The 21,568-nt window shown below is 38.2% G+C and overlaps 1 protein-coding gene across 2 annotated transcripts in view; it reads left to right on the top strand.

Annotated features, from left to right (window-relative positions):
• The first annotated feature begins 2,919 nt into the window (after positions 1 to 2,919).
• Positions 2,920 to 21,568, top strand: part of LOC107750766 (fragile X mental retardation syndrome-related protein 1-like) — a 19,781-nt gene continuing 1,132 nt past the window's right edge. Inside the window, exons 1-16 of one of the 2 annotated variants that reach the window (XM_016566291.1) lie at positions 2,920 to 3,533; positions 6,762 to 6,814; positions 8,845 to 8,938; positions 10,116 to 10,187; positions 12,456 to 12,604; positions 13,150 to 13,243; positions 13,330 to 13,446; positions 14,049 to 14,219; positions 14,321 to 14,399; positions 14,545 to 14,702; positions 14,916 to 15,002; positions 15,963 to 16,182; positions 16,549 to 16,728; positions 17,086 to 17,289; positions 20,867 to 20,965; positions 21,331 to 21,425. In XM_016566291.1, the coding sequence (XP_016421777.1) occupies positions 3,483 to 3,533; positions 6,762 to 6,814; positions 8,845 to 8,938; positions 10,116 to 10,187; positions 12,456 to 12,604; positions 13,150 to 13,243; positions 13,330 to 13,446; positions 14,049 to 14,219; positions 14,321 to 14,399; positions 14,545 to 14,702; positions 14,916 to 15,002; positions 15,963 to 16,182; positions 16,549 to 16,728; positions 17,086 to 17,289; positions 20,867 to 20,965; positions 21,331 to 21,425 (1,923 nt within the window). In that variant the 5' untranslated portion in view covers positions 2,920 to 3,482. The remainder of the gene's footprint in view (positions 3,534 to 6,761; positions 6,815 to 8,844; positions 8,939 to 10,115; positions 10,188 to 12,455; positions 12,605 to 13,149; positions 13,244 to 13,329; positions 13,447 to 14,048; positions 14,220 to 14,320; positions 14,400 to 14,544; positions 14,703 to 14,915; positions 15,003 to 15,962; positions 16,183 to 16,548; positions 16,729 to 17,085; positions 17,290 to 20,866; positions 20,966 to 21,330; positions 21,426 to 21,568) is intronic. The other variant, XM_016566292.1, reaches the window with a different exon arrangement.

The raw sequence follows: 21,568 nt of genomic DNA, 5'->3' as shown, positions 1-21,568 counted from the left end.
AATCATTACAATATGGAGTTTAACAGGAGCTGTTACCATAATAGCATGAAACTCAAAAGAATTTTTATTGCATAGGGAAGAGTGGGTTGAGTATTTCCAATTATTAGAAATGAGAAGACCAGTACTCTTCCAACCTGACGGGGGGTGTGAGAGAAAGGGAAGCTGTTAGAGAGAACAGCAGGGGTTGCGGAGTCTTCTGGATGAATCCAGGTTTCAGTCAAGCACAAGATACTAAGAGTAGACTGAGAAGCAGGAGCATTGTTGAGAGAGAACAAGAATGTATTGGAAACATACTACCGCCTACCCGACACTGCCTGAGAGGTTAGGAAAAATACACTTACTTGAGATTATATTTTTTTATATCTCTGACTGTATTCTTGAAAACAATCTTTTATTGGACTATTGAATAAAATATTAGTTAAGCTGGTATGTGGCGCAATATGGCTATGGTGGTGGTTGAGGAGATTCATGTAAAGTGCTTTGAGTACCCAGAAAAGTGCTATATAAATGCTTATCATGTTTGGTTCAGGAGATATAACACAAAATACATAATTTGGTTATGGCGGCAGGTAAAATGGTCGCCATGGCAACCACGGGGTGTTTTTGCGATGGCTCCATTTCTGAAAATGTTCAGGGCCCTAACCTGTACAATTGTACCAAGTTTCATGCTTTTATGAAAACGTGAACATATCACCTCAAATTTTGCACATATCACCTGGACTATTCAGCAGTTTCAGATTATGTATATCACGCTCTGCATGACTGATGTATGATTCTGAATAAATAACCTGTTCAACTGTTAGGGCAATGAAGTCAGGGATCGCACTTGCTGTTTGAAATCAAATATTGTATGGTTTCTTGAGAGTGAGTCAGTTTAGGGTTCATATTTTGAAGTCTTAACAAGTCTGGAACTACTTGGCCTACTAAATCCATTATAAGATTTGAGAGAAAATAAAATATAGCTTAAATAATAAAAAGGTGTAAAGAGACACTTAATATTCACAGCTACCTACCACTAATTGCAAGACAACTTGACCATATCAACAACCGTTGTCTTAACAATTCAGCTGCTTAATTTATAGATGCACTCAATGCTGATGCTCTTTGGATAAAAAAGGATGTAATTCAATTTGATTTTTTCCACTTTAGGTTAAGATATTTTCTCTAGGCTCTACCATCACCATCCAAAACCTTGTGAGAACAGACATATGGACATTGTGGGGCTACATTACCCTCTGTTGGTGGTAAAATGCCACTACATATATGAGTGTGTTTACTACAGAGAGTTTTGTGTTGTTTTCTTTGGCTAAGCAAGGTTTCCTTGCACCTGTTGGGCAGACTGACTGCGGCGTCATGCAAAATGATAAATCTGCCCCAGTGGGAAAGTTCTGTCATCAACCTTTTGTGTAAAAACCCTTTTTGCTTGACTAATGGTTTGGGGTCATTAAACATTTTTTTTTTCCCTTGGGAAATTGACATGAAGTCTCTTATGCTTAGAAAGTTAAGTAAGTAAAATTGTAATATTGTGAAATAATTTAAAATTATATTTTTTTACATTTCTATTCCATCACATTTTTAAATATCAGTGTTAAAAACAATGAAGCTTCATATTTGTGTGGAAAGACTGATTCGCATTCTTTGATTAATAAAAAGTGCTTTTTGATCAATGTAATGAACCAGTGTTAAATAAAAGTATTACTTTTCTTAAAAAAAAAAAAAAAAAAACCTGGTTTCTTGAGCACAAATTCAGCATATTAGATAAAACATTCTTATCAAAAAATCCACATTCACTTTATATCCTTCGCAAATGCAATGGCTTGAATCTGTCGAAAAGTCCTCACATCCTCTGATGTTTGACACATGTTCTCCAGCATCTGCTGTCTTCAGCTGTTATAAGCCTTTAACCCCATCCTGAGTTCCTCACCCTCTCTTTTGGTCAAACGTGTCATTCCTCACCCATCAGTGACTGACATCAAATCAGCCAACATCCTGAAGTTTACACCTTCCACAACTGCTGTTGGGATTGCAACATCCTGTGGACATTTATTTATTCATGTATTTATTTATTTACCTTAATGATACCTTTGTTTCCTTTTATATCAGATATCAGTTCAGTGAAAATGTCATAGCAAGTGCAACATTAAAAAAGTACATTTGTGTGCCAGTCATGAAACTGTAAGATTTCATGATCCAACATCTGTTACACAAAAATATTTTGGGAATATATTAGTGGTTATTCCATGGTGGTTGATTACATATTGCATGGTATTCGAATGTTGCCATAACGTACTTCAAACAGAGACTTGTAGGCCTAAGGGTTATAAAAAGCAGCAGTTCTGAGTACATTTTACTTTAGTTCTTGAGACTGATTCAAAAAGAAATGCGCAGGATATTTGACATACAAAATCAATCAGTTGTGCCTAATGCACCAAAGCCTTCAAAGTGAAACCAGTGTGTTTCAAATTCAGTACATTTCATGATTATTTATCATGCGGTTACACAGTGTGTTTGATATTATGAAAGGGCCCAAAGCATCTGGTCCAAGAATCTGCGTAAGAAAAATATTACGCCTCGTGTTTTTGACAAATATTATAAGTTTCTCCCTAAGGCATATCAGTATACATAATAAGAGAGCGTTTGGAAACTCTCGTCTTTCTTTACATGACATGCATCACAGATTTTGTGAATCAGTTGGTCTCGTCAAAAACCAGAGCCACCCAAATATAGCAACTACACAACTGGCGCTAATAGGACAAACCCGGCGAACCAAGAGCCGCGAGCACTGGGTCCGCGTCGACCGGCCCCCGACGGTTCCACCAATCACCGCGTGCAGCTGTGTGTGAGTGGCAGCGCACTGGACCAATCACCGGCACAAACGCTAAGATGGGCGGGGCGTGGAGTGAAGAGGGGTGTGGAAATCGGGGTCATTCACAGTCTTGTCTTGCTGCTCCACTCTGACGGCGTGTGTTGGAGGGGAAGGGTAAAGTAGCGCAGCACTACAGTCTTATTAAAGAACAAACGTCCTAAACAACAGCGTTTTCAGACATAGTACAGAGGATTCTCACGAAAACACCCCGACATATGCAGGACCCGTGAGTTCAAGCGCTAGAAGGTGTCGGTGACCGTTGATTAGCGGCTGCGCTAGCTGTTGTGCTAACACCTCGTTTACATCCACCGTCATCAGACAGCATCACTCCAGCTCCACAGTTGCCACAAACGACGCTCCTGCGAGCTTCTCTCACGCTCTAGGCAGCCGTTATTGAGTTATTGGCTTGTCCCGCTGGAAAAGGCGTCCGAGCTGAACCCCTCCCTGTGGCTCCTGTGCTCCCCCGTCACCTTTGCCCCCTCTCCCACCCGAAACACTGGACACACACAAGCGGCCGGAGAACGGCGAGAGGCCCGTGAAGCTGGGGGTGGTACCGGACTCGCACGCTGTCGGAGCGCCTAAAGAGAGGCACAGTCGTGGGGACGCGCCGACGAACATGGACGGGTTGGCGGTGGAGGTGCGCGGCTCCAACGGGGCCTTCTACAAGGTAACTTCATTTAAAAAAAACATATTAAACCATAAAGGTCTGGTGTACGCATGCACGAACGCATCAGGACAGCTGAGGTGTGATGCAGCGATGTGTATCACTTTCAAAGAGGCCCGAGACGTAAGGGAGCTCTGTTGTTTTGGACCTGCTCGCTAGTTTATTTTTTAGCTGGTAAACAGGGGAACCGCCGAGTTCTGTTAGCAGGTTATCTAATGAGTCTGTTGACAAGAAGCCAGTGGCTGTATCTCAAAATCTAGTGAGCTGCCCTACCTAGGCAGCATTTCTGCGCTTTCATAAGATGATGGGATAAGCTCACAGCCACTGTTTTGAGACGCATGATGGGACACTCCATCAGTGCTTGAAGGAATAGTTAGGCAAAAATGAAATTTCTGTCATTTATCCTTATGTTGTTCCAAATCGTTGCTTGCTTCTGTGGGCCACAAAAGGAGATGTTAGAGACTGACAGTGTTGTTTACTTTTTTATTGCATCCTTTCCAGACAATGAAAGTCAATGGTGTCTGACATTGTCGTTCTTCCTAAATGATGACTCAATCATTTTAAAGAAACTAAGGTTGTGAGCTTGTTTTTAAGCATAGCAAAGTGCCAGGCTTATATTGTGTGTTTTATGTGCATATGGGAAATGTGGTGCCACTGGTTGTGTATTCACAAGCCTGTCCTCTTTGTTTGGTCAACTTGAGTTTAGGTTAGACTGTGGGAAACTACTCAGTCCGGCTTTTGTGATGAGAAAACATGATGATGTTTGTGAAGAGAGTGTTGCATCAACTAAATGGGCTATTTGGACCAAACACTCATTTCTGAACCGCTGTTGCCTGTGAAGGTGAATTTGTTCAGATTGAGATCGGTCCCAGGTGATGGATCAACCACATGGCATTTAGATGTTGTAGTGTGACCCTCCAGCATTATCAAACTACAGCTGCAAAGTCACACAAACGTGTGCCATAAACAGCAACAGATGTTTCACATGTTTAAAGGGATAGTACACCCAAAAATGAAAATTCTGTCATTAAGTACTCACCCTCATGTCGTTTCAAACCCGTAAGACCTTCGTTAATCTTCGGAACACAAATTAAGATATTTTAGATGGAATCTGAGAGCTGTCTGACCCTGCATAGACAGCAACGCAACTGAAATGTTCCCAAGTCCAGAAACGTAGCAAGGAGATCTGTAAAATAATCCATGTGACATCAGTTGTTCATCCGCAATTATACGAAGCTACGAGAATACTTTTTGTGCGCAAAAGAAAAAAAAAACGACTTTATTCACGACTATAAACGACCTGGTGCCATTTTGGAGAATACCCGCTGGACGTAAACGGCGTATGCTGTTCTGTGTCACGCGGATACGCTGTTTCCATTCAGATCAAATCACAACAACGTAGGAAACCGATCCGGCGTGAGTAATTAATGACAGAATTTTCATTTTTGGGTGAACTATCCCTTTAATCCAACTCTGTGGAAGTGTGAAGTCTTCTGCAAAAAAATTCAACACATCCCAGCGGTTTTTTTTTTCTTTTAGAACAAACCGTATGAAACATTCTTATGTACTGAGGGGAATATTATAGGTTCAGTGTTTTTATTTAGGGATGCACTATTTTGCAGTAAGGTGACAGTGACGGCTGTTTCGATCTGTAAAACTCTGAGGGACCAAAGCAGGTGGGAGAGGAACAGGTGATCTTGTTGCCGACATCCAACACTCTACAACCCCCACCAATACTATTACCACCACTCTCCTCTCTGGTTTTATCCTTTGCTCTCTTTACTTTTCCCTTCCATGACCACTCATTGTAATGTTATGTAAAAGATGAATTCTTGCCAGTTTAGTCTCTCATCTGTTCTGTTTATACACACCTCCTGCATTTTTTGCTGTTAATATTATCAATTGTGTTCTTTCAAGTCTGTATTGACTATTTAACACATCGTAATGATCAGAAGTGTTAGCTCTTTCTCCTTTAAAAAATGTGGTCGGGAATTTGAGGTGCCCTTGAGAAGTGCAACAGGTTTCCAAAGTCTTAGTTTTGTAACCAGGTTATGAGTGGATGAAAACTTTTAGCATATTTACAACTCTTTGGACAACAAGTAGTATTAAAAAGGGAAAGTCTGCCCCATTATACAGTAATCAGTGCAGCTGATATGTGCTGATTCTTAAATGATTATATTTGATCCTGTCTTGAATGTGTATTTTCAGTCTTGTGGTCTGTTTTTTGTTTCCAATTTAATCAATGGATGCTTTATTAAACTTATACATAATTCTGAAATCCTAGCTGTCTAATTAACTGCAAGGTTTCTACAAGGTTCCCTGCATACGGGGCAATGAATGGAGGACGCACATGGCCAAGAGTCTCCGTCATAGATTAGTTATTTGCCACTCATCCCATTGGGTCCTGCACGTCTGTAGTGTCACATTCTCAAAATTGCCACCCTAACGTAAGACTCTGTGCCTCTCCTGGTCATAAACATCAGCAGACATTGGAATATGTGACTTCACAATCTAGTATGTTGGAATGGTTTCAATACAGGACAGTCTATATTAAAAGCCTGCCCAGTTGCTTTCAGGATCTTTTGCTGACTTGTAAATGGGCAGGCTTTTTAAATCATATATAGTAACAATTTTTTGAATAGCTGATAGCTTTTTTTGCTCATTTACATTCACTTTTTTTTTTTTACTGGTTCAGTGCCATGCCCTATAGACATGCAGAAAAGAAATACTGTAGAAGCCCCTCTCATTTGGATAATGTGGATTTGGCAACCATGATAGTGCAGATTCATGCATTAGATGGTTGTATGTGAATTAATTTGTCTGACTCTAAATAGGCCTGCATATGCACTTGTGCTAGTTTTCTTGAGACCAGCCTGTCTCTTTCCAGCAGGTTACATACTGGCACTCGTTCTATCTAATTTTCTCTCTTTCTCTCATCTCAGTCTCTCCATCCCATATTAGGCATTGTCTGTATGTAGCTAAGCTATGATGAGGGTGGCGACTGGAGTAATCGTTTTATGGCAGCTCTGATAGATTTGTGGAGGAAGGAGGAGTGATGAATGAGGAACAGATTTTAAGGAGGGGACTTTGGGTGCCTCCCCCCAACTGCCCAATTACGTCTTACATTCACAGATGCAGATGCTGCATCTGTGAATGTAACAGATGCAACAGATGCTAACTTAGTTCCATGTAAAACACATATGCTGAACATATTTTCTCTTCTTTTTTTAGGGTTTCGTCAAGGATGTACACGAAGACTCCCTCACAGTAGTCTTTGAAAACAAGTAAGTTGGCCGAACGTTTCCTGTACATGCTCTTTCCTAAAGCCTCTGCCTGTTTGACAAAGTTTTGCCTGTGATGCGTGTTCACACTCTGCCACCTACACAACCAACAAAAATATAAGATTAGCCAAGACGGAGAAGAGTTTTAGCCTGTTAAAATGCAATATATATGTCTCTAGAGTTTTTAACAGGGTATTTTAGCAATGGTACTGCAGCCAGTCCATCAGTTATATTGATTTTCTATAAATTCATAATATAAATAATAAATTTTTTTTAATTATATCTGTATGTATGTCTGTATGTATGTGTGTGTGATATACATGTCCAAAAAGGTCCATACTTTGGAAGGTATCCAGCCATGTAATATGAAAAATAAAGACGTTTATCGAAGAAGAAACATTGTACATAGGACAGTGATACCGCTGTCCCCTTCAAAGGTGATTTTAGTTTTGGGAAAACACAGAAGTCGCTGGGTGCCAAGTCTGAGCTTTAGGGGGGCTGAGTCACCTGGGTGATTTGATGTTTTGGCAAAAAACTCTGCATAAGATGAGATGCATGGGCGGGCGTACTGTCATGATGAAGCTGCCAATCACCAGTTGCCCATAGCTGAGGCCGCTTTCATCGTATTGCATTTCTTATCTCGTATTTTTTAAGTTATATGCCTGGATACTTTCTGGGCAGCCCTTGTAAACTTATATTAAAACTTATATTAAATATAAAATATATATATTTTTTATTATACATGTATATAAAACACACAATACGTTAAATAGTTTGGGGTCAGTAAGATTTTAAAATACTTTTATTCAGCAAGGATGCATTAAATGGATCAAAAGTGACATTTATGCTACAAAAGATCTCTGTTATATAAACGCTGATGGATCATATTACACTAAAGGCTGGAGTAATGAAAATTCAGCTTTGCCATCACAGGAATGAATGACTTTTTAAAATACATTAAGCATTTTTTTTAATTGAAGTAATATTTTACAAATGAATATAACAGTTTTTACTGTATTTTTGGATCAAATACAGCCTTGGTGAGTATAAAAGGTATTTTCAGAAACATTTACAAAAATCTTACTGACCCCAAACTTTTGAACGGCATGTGTATATATTAAATAAAGAAATGTGGATGTATTTATTTTATTAAATCCATAATAATATAAAATATGTACATGTAGTTGAATACATTGTTACTATACAGATATTATAGGTCACTCTTAAAATGCAGCACTTTTTTAATGCTTTTTGTGTAAGGTGCACTTATCTGATTGTGCTCATCTCACAATCAGCTTGTTTTCTTTAGAGCTTAACTGATAGATCACTTCCACTTTTCCTTTAGCCATGTGCTCCAGCCCGTCTCTCTCAGCACCTGTGCTAACTCTCTCGGGGCAGCTGTCATACAGCTCTTTATAGTTCTCCTGTCCCCCTCCATGTCTCCCCACTCCTCCCATCTTTATCTCTGTCTATTTTTTTCGTTCCTTCTCTCACTCCCCGTTTTGGGCCGAGTAAGATCCATAAATAGCCCGGTGAGGTATGCAGGCAGGGGAGTACGGGACAGTGGCCCTGCCATTCTTGGGATGGTTCTGCTGACCCATGGACAACCAGGAGCACTATCATCTCTCTGAGACCATGTGCTTACAATCTTGTTAGATTTGTGTGTAATAATGAAGACTGGGACAGTGTGAGAGATTTCAAGAACAATCTGAGGTTTATAGCCGAACGAGTAAACAACTAGTGTTTTTGGACCTTTTTGGAGTGATTTATTCAAAGTTGTGATTTTTACTTGTGTATCTGAGAGCATATGGTTTGCTCATTTCAGTATATCCATAGTGACCCCTCATATCTCATTGTTGACACCCCTCCTCTTTAATAAATTGACACTGTATTAAACTGCTGGTTCCCTCTGCGTTGCGTTTGTTAGGCCATTGAGCCCATGGTTTTTGGAGGTGGGGTGTCGAGTTATACCTGCCCTGTCATTAGAAAGCTGACTGACAACTGTGTGTCTGTGTGTGGCTTCTTTCCACAAGCTGGCAACCAGAGAGACAGCTGCCGTTCAGTGACGTGAGGTTGCCACCCCCAGCCGATTACCACAAGGACATTTGTGAGGGAGATGAGGTGGAGGTAGGGATGCATTCACTCTAAAACACTTTAGAGTGTTTCAAAACATATATCAGACTCTCATCTTACACCACTTTCCATAGCGCTAAACACGGGTCATTCTTTAAAAACAACATGAAAGTTTTTGGAACACATTTAACTTTGGTAATGTGGCGTATTTTAGAGAGAAATCTAAAATATCCATGAGATTTGATTGGATCTAGAAATATAAACTGATGTTATTTTCCCACTGCCCCTGTGAGCTTTATGCGAGAAGTCATTTCAGAGATAAAAGTTGTATTTTGATGAATATGAGACAACTTTTTTTCTTTTCTTTAGAATTGTGTGTACTAAAGAGTCAGTTTAATCAGGTTTGATTCCATGTTCGAAGGTCAATTTCTGTTTGTTCATTCTAGATTTCTCCTGTATGTCATACACCGTATCTTGCCAACACATGTATAACTTAAATCGCATAATTAGAATTAGTAATAAACCAATTCATCTTTTGAGATTTGGCCACTTTAGAGTGAAATGCAATATGTCTGTTAATGGCTGATATTAGTGATTGTGATGCCTAAATTCATTTGCAGAATTAAAAAAAAATTGACTTTATTTTTAGTGCTTTTTATTGAATTTTTGGACAAGACAATATAAAATTCAGCTGTCTACTAGTACTATTTGTTATTGGTCATAACATGAAAATTCTTATCAAATTATTAGTATCAGCCAGTATCTTAACGCTGGTGCAACTATAGTTTCTTTGAAATTGCCCAACTGACCGATTAACATCACTGAAATGGATCCAGAATCAAACAGAATTGTCAATGAATAATGCAGCACTGTTGATGAATTATACTTTATTAATGCATGTTTTGTTTTCAAGTGAATTGACTAAATATTGTGAGAATGTGTTCTTTAAATTTCAGCAAATTTGTAGAGCAAGTCTTATTTGCTATTATTAAATCTATAAAATATATGCATCTTAATCTTCTCGGTATTGGCATTTTCTAGTCGATCACTAGATACAAACATACCTGACACATTCTGCATTCTTTTATTCTCTCTATACTATAGCACACTCCTATTATGGTACAAAGAAAGGGTACTAATTCATTTCTTGCTTTCTGTTAAACTCACAGAGACACCATTTCTTTTAGTGTTTTCCTGCACACAATCACCTGACCTGGTCTTTCTCCTGCAGGTTTACTCCAGAGCCAACGAGCAGGAGCCCTGCGGCTGGTGGTTGGCGAGGGTGAGGATGATGAAGGGAGAGGTAAGTCGGGTCCAGGTGTGCAAGCGTCCACTGCGCATACGTTTGATCAGATGTGGCTTACGGGGTCTGCATTTCGAGGGTTCTGTCTCTCGTTATTCACTCAGTTGGCCTCTGAAGTCCAAAGTGAATGTATGAATATTGATTGAGGGTGTTTCAGGTCTTTTTGGGACTCGTTGCTCCAGTAGGCCTTTAACACGCACATCTGCAGCACTGACCCAGTTACCCATAAACACTAGAGTGATCTCATTTATTGAGTCAGACTGAACCCCCTGGTGATCGAATAGCGGATGGCCTTAAGCTTTAGAATATGCATTGAGTATGCATGAGCAAGATAAACAACCGCAAAATGTAGGTCCGTTTAAAGACATCTGGGATCCTCTATATGGGTCCCACTTAAGGCATCAGGTTTAAGAAATGTTCTGGGTTCAATACTAGTTGTGCTATAATGTATGCTGTCATTACCAGAAAAATCTTTTTGACTTTCCCTTTGCATTATGACTGTCTATTTCTGAATATTTTTGATGAATTCTTATTACTCTTATATAATTATAAGAAATAATTAAAAGACATCTGGGATCCTCTATATGGGTCCCACTTAAGGCATCAGGTTTAAGAAATGTTCTGGGTTCAATACTAGTTGTGCTATAATGTATGCTGTCATTACCAGAAAAATCTTTTTGACTTTCCCTTTTGCATTATGACTGTCTATTTCTGAATATTTTTGATGAATTCTTATTACTCTTATATAATTATAAGAAATAATTCTTTATACTTTAAACTTTTTTATTAAAGTCTTTTGTTAATGGACTTCTATTCTAAGGTGGTTAAACTTCTAGGTATAAGTAAAATCCTGTATTTCTTGGGGACACCTTTTGCTCCATCTAAACAAAGCTTAAAGGCTCTGCGTGGTCACGATAGGAGTTGAAATATTGAATATAACTGCACCGAAAAGGTTGGTAAGCAATTTTACCTCACTAGTATCATATGTGTATCCTGGTCCAATGTGTTGCCCAGTTTAAAATGAAAGTTCAATAATGTACACCCTATTTTATTTTATTTAATTCTGAGGGAGAAATCTGAATTATTTATTGTAGTAATCAACATCATATCATAGAGCTTTGCTTTTATTGAACCTGGAACATTATTGTAAGGTTACAGTAAAATACTGACATTTACAATAAAGTCTTATTTCCTTTTTAAAGGAAGAAATAAATTGCTCATTTCCTTTTTATTGATCCACAAATAGGAGTTTTCTTAACACGGCTTAAAAACCTCAGAGCTTATGCCTGTTATTCAGTGTTTCCTGGCATAAGGTCCCATTTAAACCTGTCTCCACACACACGTTTTGGCTAATTAGGTTAAGGTAGCACATGAGTTGACAGGCAGACCTCTCATAGTGTTACATGGAGCACCGGGGAACTGTCTTCTCCCTCTTGCACACATTCATTCTGATACTGGGGCAGTCGAATAATAGGACGAATATAGACTTGACTTTTGACTGCATTCTAGGTCACCGAGTGTAAGTTGTGCGTTTCTGCTGATATGAGATGTGGCTGCTCTGTGTTATTATAGGGTTTGTTTTTAGTCGAGTGGAGGGGAAGGGGGGGGCTGTTCTCAAATCATCTTCAATCGATTTTCTTCCCCACTGCTTTTACTGTGTTACAGGCAGCAGATACTTAATGTTGGCTTAATGCTTCTGTCTGCAAGATGGCTTCTGTCACACTCTGAGCGTGAGCTGTGCTAACGCGTCTCATCACAGTGACTAATTACTGGCATTTTAAGCTAGTGGTCTAGCACAACAAAACCGTCTTTGAGCAGCTTCAGTCTGTTTGCTGCTGTGTCTTTAAAGTGGTGAGGCTGTGAAAGGCTATTGTGACTTGTGTAATAAACAGTCAGCTGGTCATTACTGCAAATTAAACCCAACAGGAGCCTGATTCAAAGCTGACTGTACATTTATCCCGCTTGTTTCATGGATACTTGCCAAATAACTGGACTTGAAAAATTGGTTTTGAGGTTAAATGATTTTATTAAATGGTCAATTGTACATCTTAACAGTCATTATACAAAAATATTTGACTCAAGAATACCATGTTTGTGCAATTAATAATATTCCAGAGAGTAATAATCAGTATAATAATCCAGTTTAACTACCTAAGCTATTAACCGTGTTCAGCATGCAGTCATTGTTTTGTTTAATGTGTGTGGTGGGCATTGTGATATATATATATATATATATTTTTTTTTTTTTTCTTTTCTTTTTCCGTTCAGTTCTATGTGATCGAATATGCAGCCTGCGATGCCACATACAATGAAATTGTCACATCGGAGCGAATCCGGCCAGTCAATCCCAACAGCCCCTCTTCTGAAAACTCCTTTTACAAAGTCCCCATCGCTGTACCCGAGGATCTCAGAGACATGTAAGTCACACATGGAGTGTTCAGTCCACTTTTTAGTCACAGACTGTGTCCACTCAGACTAAACAGTATTTTGGTGTAGATTTGTATGCAAGTTTTTTTTTTTTAGCTAACCAAATTAAGCCAATGTCAACCTCATCAAATTGTGTGTGTGATAGGGCTGGGCAATAAACATAATAATAATAACAACAATAATAGTTTTAATGAATATCATACAGTTCTGTTGTGCAGCATTTTATTTGACAAAAAATAAAAATGCATTTTGTTGTAAATTGTTATATTTTCATATGACTGCATTTTAAAAGATTGATTAAATTGGTAAAGTTTTATTAATTCATTTCCGTAGACACAATTTTTGATGATAAAAGAAAAAGTAAAATAGAGAACACTGAATTTAGGTAAAAATAACATTGATTTCCTGGGTCCCTAAAAGGAAGCTTCCTCTAATTGTGAACAAACAAGTAAATGTTAAACATTTTTGGAAGAACATTTTTTTTTATGTATTTTGGAAGAATTAAATGTATTCTATTCTTTTCTGAATGATGCAGCTGTTTGACTGAGAACATTCACAAAGACTTCAGGAAAGCCATCGGAGCCAACTGCATCTTCTACAACACCTTTACACACCAACTTATTGTCCTGGTCGGTGTTTATTTCTATTTACTCTCTCGTTATGATACTGAAATATACAGTGTTGTGTCTGAACATGTCTGTCTGTTTCTCCTCAGTCCACAAACGAGTGCACGGTGAAACGAGCAACCCTACTGAGTGACATGCACTTCCGGAGTATTCGCACCAAACTCATGCTGATGTCCCGTAACGAGGAGGCCACTAAACATTTAGAGGTACACAAATACACAATATAGGGATTTTTGTTGTTTAATTTGTTACACATTTTAAATGCAAAATAGGTTAGCTAGTCCTGACAGAGAATGTCATCATGTGAAGGTATAACTACCGTATTGTCCCGAATATAAGACGATGTTTTTTTTCAAAATAATTGAAGACAAAATGTGTTTTACTGAGAAAAAACAAGATTTGGTTTTTAAAAAGCCTTTTTCCAAAAGGTACATCTGGAAAAAGGGGGGTCGTCTTATAATCAGGGACGTCTTATATTCGGGCCAATACGGTACTTAATTTGAGTTACTTATACAAAAATATTTTCCTGCAAATAAAAATTCGCTCACTCAAATAAACAAACACTGATAAGCCATCTGTGCTTTTTTTGCCTTCAAGCTCCACATTCATGGAATGAATTCCTCTGCAGTTCAGATTTCTTGTTATACTGTTGATTGTTAGTGCAAATCTGTTTTTTTGTTTTGTTTTGCTTGTCATTATATGCATGTTCCTGTAAAAGTTATTCTTGTCATGCTGGATTCCCCCTGTGGTTTAATTAAACAGACAACCAGCTCAACATTTGTGTGTTGTTTTTTTTTGTGTGCCGCAGACGAGTAAACAGCTGGCGTCTGCGTATCAGGAGGAAGTGAGCGTGCGTGAGGATCTAATGGGTCTGGCCATCGGTTCTCACGGTGCCAACATCCAGCAGGCCCGCAAAGTTCCGGGCATCACTGCCATTGAGCTGGAAGAAGAGAGCTGCACATTCAGGATCTATGGAGAGGTGTGTATCTTTTCTTTAAGTTCATCTTGTGTTATTTACAAAGATGCATATAAAGATGAGTGACAGCAGTGATTTTGATGGGTTGTTCTTTTTGACTCAAGACCCCAGAGGCTGTGAAGCAGGCCAGGACATATCTGGAGTTTAAGGAGGATTCCTTCCCAGTTCCAAGGAACCTTGTAGGCGAGTTGGTTTTCTGCTTATTAGACATTTCGTTTGGACTTCTGAATGCAGTTCATTTGTGGACAGACATGTGCTAAGCATAAATTCTGAAAATCTGCCAAAGCCCAAATGTTCTTACCCAATGATTCTCTCTCTTTCACAACAGGCAAAGTCATTGGCAAAAACGGCAAAATTATCCAGGAAATAGTAGACAAATCGGGCGTGGTTCGAGTCCGGATCGAAGGGGACAATGATAAAAAGCTGCCCAGGGAGGAGGGAGGCAGGCAGGGGGCTGGCAGAGACAACACTGTCAGCAGCCAAGAGGTGAATGAGCCGCCCACCTGATACACAACAAACCTCTCACTGTTACAGCTAAATAAATCCTCAGTGAGGAAAACAACACAATATTAGTAACAAGCGGTTTATTTCCATGCAAGTGTACACGCATTATGAGTGTTTTTAATCGTTTATTATCTGAAATGGCTTCCGATTTTACTAACATCAGAAATGTTATTCCTCTTTGTCTTTGTTATTCAGGGAATGGTTCCCTTTATTTTTGTTGGAACCAAAGAGAACATCAGTAACGCCCAGGCCTTGCTCGAATACCATGTGGCCTACCTTCAGGTTAGTCACCAGGCATGAAGGGTGTTGTTCAGCCTCTGAACTGATTGCAGTTGCTGAAGAGTGTTTGTTCTGTTATTGTTCAAGACTCAAAAGTGTACAAATGTTGAAACCTTATATTGAATTCATTGTACCATACTAAAGATGAGCTTTTGAAATTAACTGTTCTCTCTTGACTGGTCAGCTGATCTCCTCCTTCATGGAAAGCTGCTGGTCGAACTTAACCACTAACTGATGCTAAAAATACCCCCATTGGGGGTAGATTTGGTGGGGGAGGGGGCAAAGTGTGGATTACATGCTATCTACCCAGGCGCCTCTCAAAATAGCTGTTTCCCCTGTCCATCCCAGCCCAGCTCTAGCACATTGCCCTCCTCTGTCAGCATTCAGATGCTGTTTCAAACCGCCAGCTGTCACATTCTGATTTGACACCTTCACACACATTTACAGACACGTTGCATCTAGTGAAAACCCACTGCAATAAATGCTGTCTGTGCAGATAATCCTACTTGAGAGATGCCATGAAGAACTACAGTTCTCAAAGCCAATCATTTCATCAGCCTCCTCAATATTTATCAAGAGGTTTACTTTCTGTGTTTAACAAACAAAATAGTAAAAACTTTTTGCACTTAAAGAAAAATGCTGATATTTTGTTGTCTTGTGCATATATTATGATTTTTTTTCACCCCCAGTAAATATATTTTATCTTCTGATCTTTTATTATGTATTATATTATTGCTATATAATATATTATATTGTATGATATATTGCATTTATTATATTACATATTGCATATGATCTTATATATTATATTGTCATTGATAATAATAGCATATATATTATTTCCCCATTTTGCTATTAAATGAAAACCAGAAATTACTACATTATATTACTTTTGTGATCTGTAACTCTGCATGTAGTTTAACAGCAATGCCTGACAGTGATTTCTCTCTCTGTAATTGACAGGAGGTGGAGCAGTTGCGTCTTGAGCGCCTACAGATTGATGAACAGCTCCGTCAGATTGGGGTGGGATACCGCGCACCCCCCAGCCGCTCTGGTTCAGGGGTCGCCGGCGAGCGTGAACGGGGTTACCTTACAGACGAGAGCACCAACTCCCTGCAGACCACACGCACCTATGGAGGAAGAGGACGTGGACGCAAATCCAACAATACATACTCTGGCTATGGTGAGATGCAACTCCCACAATGCTCCTCTGTCTTGGACAGTCTGTCTATACATTTTAATTATATCTATTTCCTGATTTAATGTGCAACAGGGTTAAGGCAACCATGGGTGAAAGGCACATTTGCTTTTATTTAACTCAACCACTAGATGGCACAAAAACCCACCACAGCCCTTTTCTAAACCTCTATATTAGGGATGTTGTTGTTGGAAGTAAATATAAAAATGTGGTGTTTATTGACTGAATGCATGTTACATTTAACTGAAAATAGATTTTAATCTGAACAAAATCTTTCTGGGGCTGCCTGCTGCCTAACACGGTGGTTTTTTTTTTGTTTTTTTTGTTTTTTTTTCCTTGTCTTCTCTGCAGGAACAAACTCTGAAATGTCAAATGCATCAGAGACAGAAGAGATAGGAGAGCGAGAGCTCAGGCCAAAAGGTGTTGGAGGAGATGACAGGGGCTCCAGGCGTGGAGGCCGTGGCCGTGGCTCCAGCACTGGCAGGGGCCGGGGAGGACCAGGGCCACGAAACACTAACACTATCAGCTCAGGTATGGACTGATTGTAATGAATAAAAACTACATTTTAAAGAATTCTTCCTAGAGTGAATGTATTTTTTTCTAGTTATGATGTAAAATACTTAATTGGATAGAAATGGCTTCTGCTGTGAAATTTCTCCTTTTATTAAAAAAACACAAATAAATTGTCATTCAGTAAAGCAACTGAAACTGTCATAAACTAAATTGTCAAAAGGTGTGGGAACCATGTTTTTTTTTATCAAAAATTAATAAAATTAATAAGGTGAAATTATAAAAAAAAAAATTAATGCTTGGTGGCCTATGCATGCAAACTCTTGTTTATCATCGTTTGTGTCCTGCTGAACATCTGTGCTTTTGTGTATATTCCAGTGCTCCGAGATCCAGACAGTAACCCGTACTCTCTGCTGGAGGGAGAAGGTGAATTAGGCGGTGATACAGATGCCAGTGAAAGCATGGGCGGCACTGACCGTAGGAGACATTCACGCCGTCGGCGTAACGACCAGGAACCCAGCCTTATGGATGCAGCCGCTAATGAATCCGACAGTCAGGCAGCCGCCAGTGAGAACGGACTGGGTATGAGACAGTTTCAGTTCACAGATTGATTAAAAATAACATTTGTGACCCTGGACCACAAAAGCAGTCATAAGCAGCATGGGTATATTTGTAGCAATAGCCAACAATACTTTCATTGTATGAGTCAAAATTATCGAATTTTCTTTTATGCCAAAAACCATTTGGATTTTAAGTAAAGATCATGTTCCATGAAGATATTTTGTACATTTCCTACCATAAATTTATCAAAACTTCATTTTTGATTAGTAATACGCATGGTTAAAGACTTCTTTTGGACAACTTTAAAGGCGATTTTCTCAAAATGTAGATTTTTTTTTTTGCACCCTCAGATTTCAAATTTTCAAATAGTTGTATCTCGGCCAAATATTGTCCTATCCTAACAAACCATACATCAATGGAAAGCTTATTTATTCAACTTGTTTTTATTCAGATGATGTATAAATCTCAATTTCAAAAAAATTGACCCTTATGACTGGTTTTGTGGTCCAGGGTCACAAATGTTGTTACTTTCATTTTCAAAATAATCAGTATAGTGGACTGTAAGTACATTCATTAAATATGCTTGTACAAATGTGAAGTACTAAGTTTTCTTTTTTCCTCACAGGACAGCAACACTACAAAAATATGTTTTTTACAACATGATGTGTTGTTGTAGATTAAACTACGCTTCAAGATTGGAAACTTTCCATGGGAATTAACGGGAATATACGGGATTCAATAGGAATTAATGGGAATAAACTGGAAATTATTCTTTTTTCAGGATTCTTTGATGAATAAAGAGTTTTAAAAAAGAACAGCATTTATTTAAAATATAAATCCTTTTTTAACAATACACTACCATTCAAAAGTTTGGGGTCAGTATTTTTATTTTTTTCTTCTCTTTTTTGAAAGAAATTAATACTTTTATTCAACAAGGATGTGTTAAATGAATAAAAAAGTAATAGTAAAGACTTGCATTTTTAGAAAATATTTCTATTTTGAATAAACACTGTTCTTAACTTTTTATTCATCAGTAAATCCTGAAAAAAGATCAGGATTCCCAAAAACAGATTTTTTTGAACATATTCCCCCCCAAAAAATCCAAAAATGTCATTTTTAAAATGTGTATTAGTTTGCATGCATGTGAGCCTATGATCAAACAAAATGTTTATATTTATTTGTATATGATAATTTTATAAATTTCCCAAAATTTCCAATTAATTCCCATAAATTCCCAAAAATTTCCGTAAATTCCTGGTTTCAAACTTGGAATATTTCCAAAATTCCCCAGACGAAGTTCCCATGGAAAGTTTCCGGAAATTTTCTGGATTTCATGATTGAATCTGATCCAATTTGATCAGTTTGGAACAAATTAATGAATTTTTTATAATAAGATTGAGGCTGGAAAAACAGAACTGTTTGTTAAAGAAATTCAAAATGTATAGAAATTGAAATACAAATTCTGTTCTTTTGAACTTTCTAGTCATCAAAGAATCCCTAAAAAATCCTGAAATAAATCATGTTTTCCACCAAAATATTAAGCAGCACAACCATTTTCAACACTGATATTAATACAATTCTTCTTGAGTGTCAGATCATGTTATACTGAAGACTGGAGCATGGCTGCTGAAAATTCAGCTTTGCCATCACAGAAATACAATTTTAGAATATATTAAAGTCGAAAACAAATAGCGCAAAATACAGTAATATTATTATTTTTACTGTATTTTTGATCAAATTAACATAGCCTTGGAGAGACTTTCAAATGCACTAAACTACTGAATAGTAGCGTATTTGTGTGTGTATATTGCTTACTCCAGTCCAGGGTTTCCTGTGGCCTCACACTTCATAGGAAAGCTCTCTTCGAAAGGGAAGGCGATCAGAGAGGCAGGTGAGTGCTCTGTAATTGTGGGCAGCTGCTCCACTAGATAAAGAAATAGCCAGAGAGGAAGAGCTCAGTAGACTGTAGAGGAAAAATGGTAGCATGCAACCTGCACGCAGCAAATGGTGATGTGAAATGGCTTTGGTTCAATTGTAATGATTTTCCTCAATCAGGTCAACTGTTTTGATCAATGCATACAAGACTAAAGATAAACAACATATTTGTTGGAGAACATAATTAGATATTGAATCATTGATTGTGTGGTTGGCCAAAGAGTGAGTTGTTATCAGGCAATGGCAAATGGTCCGGTCAATGAGAGTTTGTTTGTGGTTTAGAACAGAAAGAAACTAATGGCTAATACAGCTTGAGTGTAAAATTGGATATGCATTATCAAAATCATGATGGAGTGATGGTATTTAGTTACAATTTGTCAAATGTAAAGTGGTTTGCTCGCTCAGATGTTGTAGGTCGTCCACTATGCACAAAAAACACTCTAAAATCATCTAAATGCTTTGATTTGAGGGAACATTCAGGTTAACATGTCTACTCTATTAACCACAACAACAAAACAGTGTTTAATTTGTATCTGTCTATGAAAAATAACTCATTTGAATTAGACTGTGTTTACAAAAAGTGTTTTTATTCAGATGATGTATAAATCTCAATTTCAAAAAAATTGACCCTTATGACTGGTTTTGTGGTCCAGGGTCACATTTGAGTTTACTTAATTTGTACCCTGTTTTTGCATAGCGGTATTAAAACTTTTGAACAGCTTCCTCTGATTTCATTTGCAAATCGAATGACAGTCTAATGACGTCAAAGGTGTGCAATGCGACAGTGAGAAAGCTGCTTCTGTGCATTTCACTTTGTTTGTTATCTTGTGGTTACTCACTGGTTGGCTGCTCAACACTTATTTTTTTAGCACCTGACTATTTGGAAGGAAAGTGGTGAAGTGATATGCAGCTAATGTGATCAAATGACCTAGTTTGGCTTGTTTTGGGGTTGGTGAGATTTCTTTTAAATGTTTTTGCTCATACTCTTATGCTCACCAAGGCTGCTTTAATTGATCAAGTAAAAGAGTAATGCTATGAAATATTACAATTTTAAATAACTGTTTTCTATTATAATATATTTTAAATGGCAATTTATTCCTGTGGTGACAAAGCTGAATTTTCAGCATCATTACTCGAGTCTTCAGTGTGACATGATTTGGTGCTCAAGAAATATTTTTTTGCTTAATATTTTTGTGGGAGTTAAAAAGAACATAATTTATTTGAAGTAAAATATTTTATAATATTATAAAAGTATTTTCTGTCACTTTTGATCAGTTTAATGCATCATTAAATTAAAATTTTACTGGCCCCAAACTTTTGAACAGTAGTATACAGGTGCATCTCAATATTTCAATTGTCTCGGGAATAGAGAGAGCATCACATTTATTTCCAAGGTAATGGCAACTGAAAGCTACTCTTGTACAACAGAGCCTTTAATCCGATTTTAAGCAAAAAGTTACATTTGTCAAACAGGGGTATCTGTATATTTGGGAGAGCGTTATCAGAAAAGATTAGGAAGATTAGGAAAGCCTTGGGGTCATAAAGAATCATCAGAGGAAATTAGCTTGATGGGAATTTCGTGGAACTGCCTCAGATGATAAATTGAAAATAAATTGATCCCGTTGCATCTCGTGCTCTCTTTGTCTTCCCTCATTTCCCTCAGAAGAGGAGGGCAAGCCCCAGCGCCGCAATAGAAGCCGCCGCCGTCGCAACCGTGGCAATCGTCCCGAGGGAGGCTCCACCAGCCGCGACAGACAGCCAAGTGAGAGAGTGGGAAGGGGTCGAGATAGAGGAGCTAAACTGACAGGAAGGGACTACAGAGAGAGAAATGTCAAGTTGAACATTTATTACAACTTTTAAGGCTATTTTCCTCTTTGTTATTCAGCTTTAGTAGAGAGTGACAGGAAGTCATTGTTGAGAGAGAGAAGGGACTGGGTGGGATTGTAGCAAAAAAACTAGATTGTAAATGGCGATGTTAATTTGACAGTCTACAGAAGGTGTAAGATATATAAATGCGACCCAAAGAGCGGTTTTCTTGCTCTGGGTTATAGGATTATTCCACTTGTTTGATCACGTGCTGCTTTTTCCCCCTCGACCTGACTGCTGTTGCTCTCTCTGTTGATATAGTTACTGTTGCTGACTTCATCTCTCGTGCCGATTCCCAGAGCAGACAGAATCTCCCAGGGAAGGAGGAGGTGACCCAGCACACGTCCCATCCCAAGGTCTGCAAATACTACAACACAGAACACACCCCTCAGATTAAGACCGCATGATTTGGGAAGAAATTGAATTGTGATTTCATTTAATATTTTAAATGTATAAAAAATATGCATTATTTTAGATGTATATATTATTATTGAGAGGG

Source organism: Sinocyclocheilus rhinocerous, unplaced genomic scaffold (genome assembly GCF_001515625.1).
Source record: "Sinocyclocheilus rhinocerous isolate Xijiao unplaced genomic scaffold, SAMN03320098_v1.1 scaffold1564, whole genome shotgun sequence".
Lineage (NCBI taxonomy): Eukaryota > Metazoa > Chordata > Actinopteri > Cypriniformes > Cyprinidae > Sinocyclocheilus > Sinocyclocheilus rhinocerous.
Note: the sequence above shows the minus strand (reverse complement) of the source record. Positions and strands in the feature narration are given on the sequence as shown.